This window comes from Anguilla anguilla, chromosome 1, assembly GCF_013347855.1.
Source record: "Anguilla anguilla isolate fAngAng1 chromosome 1, fAngAng1.pri, whole genome shotgun sequence".
In the NCBI taxonomy this organism is placed as follows: Eukaryota; Metazoa; Chordata; class Actinopteri; order Anguilliformes; family Anguillidae; genus Anguilla; species Anguilla anguilla.
This window is the reverse complement of record NC_049201.1, coordinates 73,389,716-73,402,442: the sequence shown is the minus strand read 5'-3', so window position 1 is coordinate 73,402,442 and position 12,727 is coordinate 73,389,716. Positions and strand designations below refer to the sequence as shown.

Here is a 12,727-nt window from a genome sequence, read left to right as displayed (position 1 = left end):
TCCAATAGCTCACCCACTGTAACTTTCAGGAGAAATCTCCCTACTCTGTCACAATCCTCCCTCGTCTCCACTGCTCTGTCTACACTTCCCCCTCCTGCGTCTTTCTCTAACCTGCCAGTTGACCTTGCCACCTCCACCCTCAACTCCTGCCTCTCTCAGTCCCTCGACTCACTTTGTCCTCTTGCCTCCAAACCAGCACGCTCCTCACCCCCCTGCCCATGGCTGACCGAGTCACTACGCTCCAGCAGAACATCACTGCGGGCTGCAGAGAGGAAGTGGAGAAAATCCCGATCCTCTGATGACCTGACCGCATACCATACCCTGCTGGCGACTTTTACATCTGCCCTCACGTCTGCAAAAGCCTCTTTTTTCCAATCCAAGATCAGCGCATGTGTCTCTAATCCACGTAAACTATTCTCCACCTTCTCTTCCCTCCTCATTCCTCCTCCACCCCCACCTCCCTCTTCCCTCTCCGCAGATGACTTTCTGGCCGCCTTTGAAGGAAAGGTGGCTACAATCCGTAACTCCTTCACCCATCCAGTGAGCCCCCCAACCCCCCAGGACAACCCCACAGCCACACTGACCTCCTTTGAAATGCTGGAGGACTCCGATGTATTACAACTCATCACCTCTCATCGCGCAACCACCTGTCCACTTGACCCCATCCCATCTAAAGTTCTCCAATCTATCTCCAGCGAGCTCCTTCCCTATCTGTCTTCCATTGTTAATTCCTCTCTCTCCTCTGGTCATGTTCCCTCTGTTTTTAAGACGGCTCGTGTTACCCCACTACTCAAAAAACCCACCTTAGATCCCTCCGATGTAGCAAATTATCGACCCGTATCCCTTCTACCCTTTCTGTCCAAAACCCTCGAACGAGCAGTTCTTAAACAATTAACCTCTTTTCTCCATCAGAACAACCTGCTAGACCCTCACCAGTCTGCCTTCCGATCTGGGCACTCAACAGAGACTGCACTCCTAGCTGTGACGGAGGCACTTGCCACTGCAAGAGCCTCACGCCTTTCCTCTGTCCTGATCCTTCTTGACCTGTCTGCAGCTTTTGACACGGTCAACCATAAAATACTCCTCTCCACCTTGGCTGGGATGGGAATTGCCGGGACTGCCCTGTCTTGGTTCGCTTCCTATCTTGCAGATAGGACCTACCAGGTCACCTGGAAGGGGTCTGCCTCTGCTTCTCATCCACTTGTTACGGGAGTGCCGCAGGGATCTGTACTGGGTCCTCTACTGTTCTCCTTATACACCAGATCTCTTGGTTCAATCATTAATTCACATGGTTTTTCCTATCATTGTTATGCAGATGACACACAACTCTTCTTTTCTTTCCCCCCCTCGGCCACACTGGTCAAGGATAAGATCTCTTCCTGCCTGGCTGACATCTCCACCTGGATGGCCAGCCACCATCTGAAGCTCAACCTCAACAAAACTGAGCTGCTCTTCTTCCTGTACAAAACCTCCTTGCTTCGTGAACTCTCAATCACGGTTGATGGCACCACAGTGACTGCCTCTCACTCTGCCAAGAGCTTGGGGGTGGTCCTGGATGACCAACTGGACCTCAAGGAGCACATCAAGGCAACATCAAGGTCCTGCAGATTCCTCCTATACAACATCAGGAGGATTCGACCATACCTGACGACGCACTCCACCCAGCTGCTCGTCCAGGCTACGGTGACCTCTCGCCTTGATTACTGCAACTCTCTCCTTGCAAACCTGCCAGCTTGTGCCATACAGCCACTACAGATTATTCAGAATGCCGCTGCCCGGCTCATCTACAACCTCCCAAAATTCTCCCACGTCACTCCTCTGCTGCGATCACTTCACTGGCTACCGGTCGCTGCCAGGATCCGATTCAAAGCCCTGACCCTTGCCTACACTGCCGCCAACAAGACAGCCCCCATCTACTTGCAGGACATGACTCAATTCTATGTGCCTGCTCGACCACTCCGCTCTGCAGCAGCAGGGCGTCTTGTAACCCCTCCCACCCGCCCAAAGGGATCACAGAGCTTCTCCACCCTAGCTCCCAAGTGGTGGAACGAACTCCCCGTCCCTCTCCGAACCTCCCCCTCACTATCCATCTTCCGCCGTGGCCTGAAGACTCATCTCTTCAGACTATACCTAGAATAACCACCATCATGCTGTGTATATATATATTAAAAAAAAAAAAAAAAACATTTTTCCTGTCACTTGTTACGTGTTGCCCCATCCCTGCACTTCTTGGTAAATTGTATTTGTCCTAATACTCTAGCTTAATCTTCTGCCTAGTTTGGCTTTGCAGATGTTAGACCAGGATAGTGTTCATTGTTCTCGGCTAGAAATAGCTGTACAAAATAAGTAACTGTACCTTACTGAACCCGTGTTCAGCAGTTGTCTACGATCATGAAAATGCACTTCTTGTACGTCGCTTTGGATAAAAGCGTCTGCCAAATGAATGTAATGTAATGTAATGAGAGTGGGGAAATAATTAATGGTTATTGTATTTGGCTCACTTTTGAAAATATTACTTAATACAATTAATACTTATACTTATATAAATTAATACTTATACAATACAAATAACCTATATGGGTGGGGTAAAAACTAACATGGCGGGGGGTACACCTATGTAACAGTCTTAAATGCTTTAACAGTTAGTACACAGTAAGGTAATGCAACACAGTTCCATGTCATGCGATACAAACGTATAATTGATTGCATTTATGTTTTTCATGGCTTACCAATATCTGCAAAAATATGTCATAAGGCTGTACATTATTCTTCGGTCTAATGTCTTTTCGATCTTTTCGATGACAGATGCCCACAAATAGAGAATCAGTCGCTTCATTGAGATAGCAAATATTCAATCACATTTTTTGCAGGTAGTGGGCTAGAAATGGATGTAACATTGTGTGGCAGGGAGAGAGTACTCTGCAATCTTAATACCTGTAGCTTTCATATAGCTTAATTTACCATCAAGTGCTGAAAGAAATGGTGGACAGTTTGAATGCCATTCTACAACCACCAGCGGTAGGTGTAAATAATATCCAAAAATATACTGTAAGCTAAAAATAATTGAGCTATAGCCTATTTGTAGCCTACCTAATAAAAGCTAGCTAGGTAGCAATTTACTTTAGATTAGCAAATCTGATATTTACCGAAGCGGTGACATGGAGCAGTTCTGTATGTCATGACCACAAGATTGGCGGGGGTATACAAAATGTCTGCAGTTTCATTCAATATTTGAGAAACTGAGTTACGCATGAACATACTTGCTTATATTTAGAAAAGCTGTCTGTAGCTCAGAAAGAATGAAAGCCTGCAATGTTGGACTTAGTGGGTGGACCAAAGCAAGTTAATTGACAGGTGGTGCTCATCAAGAAAAGCTGAAATAAATTGGGAAATAAACAAATAAATGTGAAACTATATATAATAATTAAGAAAAATATATGGATATAAATTAATAAATATATTTGAAAAGAATATAAATTTTAAAAAAATATAATAACTTAATTGTGCATAATTTATAATTTTATATTAATTTCCATATTTATTTATGTAGACTATTTTTAGATTTGCCTATTATATTTATTTATTTTTTAATTATTTATTCATTTTTATATTTCCACATTTATTTATTTATTCTTTCATTTATTTCTTATTTGTTGTGGCACTCTAGATGTTCCATATTCGGCTGGGCGTTTTTCATGGAAAATATTGGCTGAAGTCATGGAGCAGTCATGACAAAGGTTTGAAAATCACGGAAAACTGAATAAAGTGGCAGAGTGTTTAAAAAAAAACATTAATTTATTACATTAATTAATAAATATCATGCACAGCAGTGGGAAATTATTTTAAATAACATGCACAACTGTAGCAACAGTAGCAATCCAGAAGGTAAGCAAACATTTGGCCTCATTTATCAAGCTTTATATGAACAAATTTCTTTGCAAAAGAAAAAAATTCCCTGAACAAAAAATAAAGGGGAAAATCATGTCAGACGCCATGCCAGCCGTGGTGTGGACAGACAAGGAGATGCAGGAATTGTGGTTATCACCTGCCTTTACTTTAGTAAGAGAGTGAGAGATTGTTTGTACAGGCATTTAAACAAGAAGTGGAAATGTGCCATTCATGAAAGTTTCTGGGAGTCAAGTTTTTTTAATTATTTTTATTTATTTATTTTATAACAGAAATAATATTACACGCATGGACAGCATACAGGACAAAACTGACTGCACTACAATGCCCATACAACAAGGGTTAAATTTTGACAAAAAGGGAATGTAGTAATCAACACAGCTCAGTGAATTTAAGTTCTGTGCTCATCACATTTTTGTTTGCTCCTCATGTGGTGCATCATGGAGCTTGTAGTAGTGTTGTATTTGTACACCTCATTGCAGTATTTACAGTGTACCTCTTCAGTTTGGCAATAAAAATGATCCCATTTTTTATCTTTTTTTTCCATCTTGCCTAGGCACTAGAAATTGTTGCCAGTACCCAGATGTACATGCCCAAGCCTATCTCACTAGGCTATGTGAAAATATACAGCTCTCCCTGGTGGACAATTTGAATCATAATGTTTTCTCAGAAAGAGGCGTTCAATGTTAATTAATCTCTTTAATTATCGAGCTTACTGTAATAGACAATGAAGCACTACTTTACAAATGACAGATAATTGGTCAACATGACCTCTCAGCATGGTCTGTTCACTACACTATCAAGTTCAAGAGGAAGGGCTCAAAAATAATTATCCTCCTTTAGCTGAGCCCATATTCTCTTGAGGGAGAATTTAAAAAAATCTTATCTGTTCCAGAGATCTAATGTGAGCAGGGAGTTTTTGATCCAGTTTAACAACATATATTTATGAGCCACCAAGTAGTTTTTTTGCCAGGTTTTCCTGTTTTAGAGGCAGGCTAATTGTGTCCCCCCTCATCCCAAAAATAATGTACCCTGGGTCCACTGAAGTACATTCAGGATATGCTGTAGTTCCATTCTAATTTTGGCCCTGCAAGAGGCAATAAATGGACATGTCCAGAATAAAGGTGCTAATGTACCCTTTTTGTTCCTGCACTTTGCAGGACACATTGCAGAGAACTCTGAGTTAATTTTATTACATATGACAGGAGTTCTGTGGACGAATTGAATAATTTTATATTGAATTTCCCAGGCTCTGTCACATACTAGGATATTACTAGCATTTAGCATGGCACTCATACAAGATTTGGTATCCGGGCTAGCACGTGAATCTTGCCTCCCAGACCCCATCTTGTATGCTGTACTTCCATATCAAACTTGGATGAGAGGCAGGAATACACCGTGGATGCCAATCTATTGCAGGGCACACACACCATTCACTCAGGGCACATACACTCATACCTATGGACAATTTAGAGTCCCCAATTAGCTTACCTGCATGTCTTTGGACTGTGGGAGTATGACATGCAGGCACAGGGAGAACATGGAAACTCCACACAGAAAGGCCCGGATTCAAACCCAGGACCTTCTTGCTGTGAGGCGACAGTGCTACCCACTGCACCACTGTGCTACCTTATACTGCCAAAAAAAGGCAAAATCACAGAATTTGTGACACCTGTGAGTTCTGTGACAAACACCCAGCTATAATTATGAGGGAATGGGGTCAACGGAATGATAATCCAATTTAAACTGTGTGTAATTTTAGTCCACAGACATGCAGAACACCTGAAGTTTTTGTTTGTAGTTCTGATGCTGATTATGTCTTTCCTGGTAAGTATTGGATGCACTTCGACTAATGTACGGACAAAACTGTAATTTCCCATAATTCCATTATTGATCACAAGTCAGTGAGACACAACAAAAAAAGCAATTAAGAAAATTGACTGCAAAATAAATAATAGGATTTCAAGAAACAAGGTCTCGAACAAGGTCAAGTCCAGAGAACCACTGCTAAATATACAGGCAAAATCCCCATGTCAGCTGAACATTGACAGGGTGGCAAACTTGCCTTTTAACCCTCCTGTTATATTGCGGGTCAAATTGACCCTTTTTAAAGTTTGAAAATCTAGGAAAAATACTTAAAATTATTTTTTCAGTATGAAACTTCTTCTAATGGCCTTAATTAGTGTAATCAACATTTTAAATGAAAATGGTTCATTTCATGTATTTGCAAACCCCCCCTGTATGGGGATTGACCCGGGAACATTTTTGCTGTACCTAAAAAATGAACAGAACAGGAGGGTTAAATAATCATTGGCCTCAGTGTGTTTTCATTCATTTTACTTGATTAGTGATTTAATCCTGGCCTTATATTTAGAGGAACACATTCCTGGACCCAAGCGTAGCATATTCTTCTCATTTCAGACATTCCAGTCCCTTTTAATGGGTCCAGAGAATGTTTCTAAAAATTGGTCTATCATTGTATTTTCTTGTTTCCACATAACAATTTCATTTTCACCCATCCCTATATCATGATAACAGGGCATATGGTTTTATATGAAGAATGACAGGCAGTCCAACATATTGGTCCAGGCTCCTGCCTCACATCAGAACCATGTGAATTCTGATGACCTGCTCACGACCCTTCTCACCCCTCTCACGACCAAGCCCATGGCTGATATTGGTATCGCCCCACAAGAGTGGCACAAGATCCTAGACATGCTTCACTGGCCTGGTCCAGACAAACAAATTGAAGATCTGTCCGCAAGCACGGATCCATCCAGCTCATATTTTTACATTCCTGGGCTGCAGAAGAGCTACCAGGTAGGGGAAGAATTGTGTGTCACAGTGGTGGCCAGAGATTTCCACCAGAACCCCAAGCCATATGGAGGTGACTTCTTCCAGGCCAAGCTTTACTCACCCAATCTGAAGGTATTCTGTATTTCATTAATCTTTGTTCTTGTCATGTATAGTCAAAGGTGCAAAAAGTAATGGTCCGGAAGGCATATTTAGTACTCAGAATGTCTTAGCAGATATTGAGATAGAGGATAAAGACGCACTATATAAATTAGACACTCTACAAACAAATAAGGCAGCAGGCCCTGATGGAACATGCCAAAGAGTTAGGTGAGATAATCTTTAAACCACTGGCAGCTATTTTTAGATGGTCTTTAGAAACTGAAGAAATACCAGAAAACTGGAAGGAGGGTAATGTAATACCAATATATAAGAAAGGGGACTGCAGACCTGCCAACCTGCACGCATTTTGTGTACCAACCACGCAATTATTGGTCAAAATACGCATGTACGAAATGCCAACTGAAACTACGCAACAAAAAAAAAAAAATCTAATTTAATTACGGAAAACAATCAATCAATACAACATAATACTGTACATTTATTCGGTATTTAAAGTACATCCCTCGGATTGGACCAGATGCGACCTTGTGCTTGTGGTTCTGTAACCCCTCCCCGACCCACTCAACATCCACTGATACACAGCGGTACTTTATTATCCACCGAGGCGTAACGCTGCATTGCTGAGGTAAAATGAGAAGTGAGAGAGTAATAATCAAGCACAAAAATGTGACCGTAATGTTAACATATATAACGTTAAAACATGTTCGGTAACCACGTGATGATGCATTTCAAGAGGTATATCCTAATGAGATAAATTTGTGTATATAGTTAGCCGTAGTAGTAGATCGCATACGATTTAGCCTCGTTACGAGACGGCTACGGTGTGAATAACTGATGGAATTATTTAGCTGCAGTAACTCAAACGCCACCGAGACTCCCTGTTCTAACACTGAATCGAGCACACTCTGTTGTTAAGGAGAATGTCCAGTCATCTGTCCATGAGCTGAAGCTGAAGCGTAATTGGGTTATGAAGCAAGACAATGATCCAAAGCACAAAAGCAAGTCAACATCTGAATGGCCGAAAAGGAACAAAATGAAAGTTCTGGAGAAGCCCAGACAAAGTCCTGACTTGAACCCAATGCAAATGCTGTGGCAGGACCTGAAATGACCAGTTCATGCTCGAACACCTACCAATTTGTCTGAATTAAAGCAGCTCTGCAAAGAAGAGTGGGGTAAAATTCCTCCACAGTGATGTCGAAGACTGACATCAAATTACAGTAAGCATTTGGTTGCAGTTATTGCTACTAAAGGTAGTGCAACCAATTATTAATTTTATGGGGTAATTACTTTTTCACATGGGTGATATAGGTGTTTGATAACTTTTTTCATAAAATAAATAATAACCTTCCAATGTGTTTGTGTTTATTAAGATTACCTTTATATATCCTCTTATATTACATTTTGTCTAAAGATATGAAACCATTCAATGTGACAAATATGCAATCATACAGGAAAAATCAGGAAGGGGCAAATACCTTTTCACGGCACTGTAAAAATATTTGGCCCCTGCACTTCTGAAATTATTTTGGCGCACCTTCAGTGAATACATCTGTGTTATCCCTGAATGGAAATTTGATCTTATTACCACAAGGTTTTCTGATACACTTTGAATCTTTCCCTCTCCCCAGGCATGAGATACATGAACCTCCATTCTTCGGAACAGGCAGGCCCTCTCTTGGCAGTGGATGTAGAAAATAACATACTCTTGCACTGGAGGGCTCATGGCATACCATTGCGTTCCCGAACATCCCCAATAGCTGACTTGCACTACATCAGCAATGAGATTGACGGTATTGCAGGCGGTCCGCACAAGGTCATCGGCTTCACCATCTGGGCCCACTTCACTAGTTTCCCGCTTAAATATTACATCCGCCGTGTGGCAAGGATTCGCCAAGCTGTTATCGCACTGCTGAAGCGAGCACCTGACACCATTGTCGCCATCAAGTCTGCCAACACCAGCTATAAGGTATATAATTAGAGACAGGGTGGAGAACTTCCGTTCAGTGTCTTTCTTCATATCATGTTAGGGAAATTCAACAATAAATAAAATTTAGTTCAAATAAGTTTTAATCATTAAAAAAAGCATATGCCTAACAGAAAACCTACATTATTTTGTTAACTACTACTAGCTTTAGACGCACCCTGCAACAAATGCTGTTTAACAACACTTGCACTTCAAGATTGTTTAAACTTACAAAATGCCCATTGCCGATCTTTGCCATGAGTAGCCTGTTCTGGGATTTTGCGAAGATCATATATCCACAATTTTAAATAATGTTGATAAACTGTGCACAATTTTGTGATGCAAAAAAATAATAATATTCCTAGCTTTATTAGTCTCATTGGGGAATGACTATGACTGACGGTATTGAGTATTTTGTGAATTAATGAATGTATTGTTAATCAAGGAAAATGATAGAAAACAGGTTGAGACCATTGATCATTTTCAAGTGAAATTTTCCACCCTGTCTATTTTCAGCTCACCAATCACCACTGCTGTATCCTCTGTATGATTAGTTTAGGGTCTATTCATATGCCTTTATCTTTACTATAGCAATCAGCTGTGAGTAACAAGAAACGTGAGCACAAAAGTGTTTCAGCCCTCAATGCTGGTGGTTATGTCATGTTGTGGGGCACATATATGCCATTAAAATGCAATGTTGAGGCAATGTAGATTATGTTACTGAATAGTAACCTTTTTTCTTTTTTTACTAAATTTACATTTCCAATTTTTTGTTCACTACCTGTGGTAGCTTTGCTGTCTCTCACCTGTATGGCTATTTTCTATTCACTACACTATGCTCAAAAATGTGTGCTATAATTAGTGAATTTGTGTGCAGCATTTGATTAATACCTTTCTCCTGTTTTGACAGACTGTGTATGGCAGTGACTGGTTTTCCATACAGTTGGACACAATATTGAGGGCCACCTTCCAGGGGATTAATGTGGCCTTCATAGATGTTTGGCAAATGACCTCCTGCCACTACAGTCCCGAAAACATCCATCCCAATGCAATTATTAATCAAAATGAGATCAACCTTTTGATGTCATTCATCTGCCCTGTCTGAATGCCCACTTCCCCTTGAGCCCTGGTTGTGAGGGCCAGCAGTTAGCATAGGCTCTTGTTTATTTTAACCAAGTGGTTCACCTTCAGGTTGCTATTGTATTAAATAATTACTGGTCTATAGGGGGCGAGAAAACCTGTTGGAATGCAACCATCTTGAACTTTCAGTTTAAGATGGTTGCATTACTTCAAGTGGACACTGAAGCAAGAAAAAAAAGGGATCAAAAATATGAGATGTGCTGTGGTGTTGGTTGTTATTCGGGATGGGATATTAGTCTGTGTATTCTTGGGATGTATCTATGATAATGGAGAAAACAATTTGTACAACTTTGGCCAACAGCAGGGAATGATGAAGTCAGCAAATATACTTTTTCGATTTTGCATGCATCTGTAATACTTTTACTTTTACAGTATTTTGTTATTGGTTCAGATTCATTCATTTTTTAGGGTTTAATAGTCTCCGCCTGAGAGGATATATATATATATTGTTCATTATGATGATCACTAGCAAGAAAAAAAAATTCTACTTCAGAAAATCAGCTTTGTTTTCATTTGAGTTTTTTTTTCAGATGTTTTAGAGCTTTTCAGGTGTAAAATTTGTATGCATAATTATTTTCAAAATGGGATGTTACAGGATGTTATTCCCTTCTGTAGTGCCCCCTTTTTTAACACAAACCTGAAAATGACGTGCCCCCCCCCCCCAAAAAAAAAACCCTTGAACCCTTTTGAACCCTCTTGAACCATTTTGGCCACAGACATAATCCTGGTCTCTTATGAAGGGTACCTCTTGGGAGTTTGATTTCCACGTGTCAGAATTACTCTGAATATTACAGAAACAAAGTAACAGAAGTTCAAACATGGTAGAAGTGGAAGTTTCCACACAATGCAGCCACAGCCACAATGCTGAACAGATTCTGGTTCAAATTTGATGACAGTACCAATAAAAATGAGCATTCAGCTATGCCTAGGCAAGTTTCCAAAAAGGCCATTTGGAGACTCTAAAAGGACACAGGACACACTAAAAGTAACAAAATGATATTATGGGTCTTTAAAATACTATATATTTTATATTATATTCTCATGGATGGAGTTGCTGAAATTAGCTCCCGTTCCACCAGCCTGTCACCCTCCCCCTAACTCTCTCCCTCTCCATTCCCTACTTACTCTCCTCTTACCACTGCTAGCAGCAGAAGGTCTGGAAGATAGTAGAAAATAACTACATTAGCCATCTAGCTGAGGTCCATTGATTGAAGTTTTAGTCAAACAGCCCATGGGGGATGGAGGATCCAACACATGATCCTACAATTTCTCAAGCCACATTTATTATTCAAAATCAGGCTTACTCTTTATTTATTTTTACCTTTTAAGGTATAGTCTCAAGAATTTTATTATGTTTTTGCCAATACGTAACCTTGTGTGTGTGTACTGAAAAGGTTACGGTTTGTGAACACAGGAGAAACAATGCGTGTTCTTTTATGAAAGCCTAAAAACCTATACGCCATTATAAATGTCATGTCACTGGCTAAAAAGCTTATCATTTGTCACTATAATAGCTTGCCATTGGCTGGCTGAGTACTAGGAAGAAATTATGCTCTCCATGTCAAGTAGTTGCTTAGCCATAGCAGGTCCCATTGGCTACGCTGAGGGACTGCTTGGCCAGTACTAGTCAGAAAGCCCTGCAGGAGGGCTCATCTTGTTCCAGATAGTATATGGAAACTAGAGACAGTTATGCACACAATGCAACAGCGAAACAGTCAACAATGACAATTCCTCCAGAGAATTGCTTAGTAAACCATGAACATTCTATCAGGACTAAAAATTACTATGGATTTTGTTTGCTGGACCCTTGCCGTGATAAGGGTGCTGACTTTACTGTTTGTGGATATACAAAACACAGAAGGTGTGGACCGCTCAAGCCTGTTTTGTCTCCCCATATTTACAGAATGAGGAACTGCTGTTGCTAAAATGTTGGCATTGTTGTTAAGACATTGGCATCGTAAACAACAAGGGCGGGACATTTTACGACACTTTGACAGTACAGTCGGAAAATGGCCACAGCCTGGAGGGCATTTTCCACAAAGTGCAAATCATGTACTAACTATGCAGTAAAAAACCCCCCCAAAAAACACAGTATGCGAGTACACAGGACACAGGATGCAGTAGACAGGGCTCTGGCTCGGGCAGAGCCCAGGGCTGTGTCCGAATCAGCCTCCTAACTACTGTTCTCATAGTATGTACTGTCTACTAAGCATTGTGAGTACTGTTTTCTGCCTACAGAACTGCATACTTTTTTAGTATGGGCAGTATGCAAAAAATACCACCGGACTGTTCTAACCACACTGTGGGAGTGTCATAAATTGTCCCCCAGCTGTGTAATTCACACTCTGATGCAGTCAGTGGTGACAATGAGCCATTTCAAAGCTATTCTGTAAACTGATAGGTCAGTTTTACAAATGCACTATAAAAGTAAGCCATCTGTGTTTGTTTGTTGATGGAATATGATCCATCAACAAGGCTGCATATTTAAAGGACCTAAATGTTCATTTACTGCCTAGTGTGTTAATGGTATGCTTGAATATGCCTGAATTAACGAAAAACATGGAATTAAGTATTTCATCTGGATATATTGTCACGGTTGAGGAGGGTGGGACGCAATTGCGGACCGAGGGGATCTAAAAGTTAACCCTGAGGGATAACCACCAAATCGCTGAGCGATAGAAAGGGAAGGGGAAAAAGTAAATAAAGAGCGAAGTAATCGCTCTCTCCACTCACTGAAACTTCTGTCAGCGGGCTCAGAAAAACGAAAAGAAATGAAACACCGCCGCAGCGTAGCTGCCCCAA

The 12,727-nt window shown here is 40.8% G+C and overlaps 1 protein-coding gene across 1 annotated transcript; it reads left to right on the top strand.

The window, feature by feature from the left end:
* Positions 1 to 6,459: 6,459 nt before the first annotated feature.
* LOC118230678 (NXPE family member 3-like) lies at positions 6,460 to 9,890 on the top strand. The gene is made up of 3 exons (XM_035423943.1): positions 6,460 to 6,834; positions 8,486 to 8,788; positions 9,696 to 9,890. Exons 1-3 carry the CDS (start codon positions 6,460 to 6,462, stop codon positions 9,888 to 9,890), a joined length of 873 nt encoding a protein of 290 aa, XP_035279834.1.
* The last annotated feature ends 2,837 nt before the right edge of the window (positions 9,891 to 12,727 follow it).

What these genes read in the sequence shown, in the direction of transcription:
- LOC118230678 (XM_035423943.1), top strand. Translation starts at nt 6,460, where the DNA reads ATGAAGAATGACAGGCAGTCCAACATATTGGTCCAGGCTCCTGCCTCA. An exon ending in TTTACTCACCCAATCTGAAG is followed by an intron (nt 6,835 to 8,485) that starts GTATTCTGTATT and finishes TCTTCGGAACAG; the next exon opens with GCAGGCCCTCTCTTGGCAGT. An exon ending in CTGCCAACACCAGCTATAAG is followed by an intron (nt 8,789 to 9,695) that starts GTATATAATTAG and finishes CTGTTTTGACAG; the next exon opens with ACTGTGTATGGCAGTGACTG.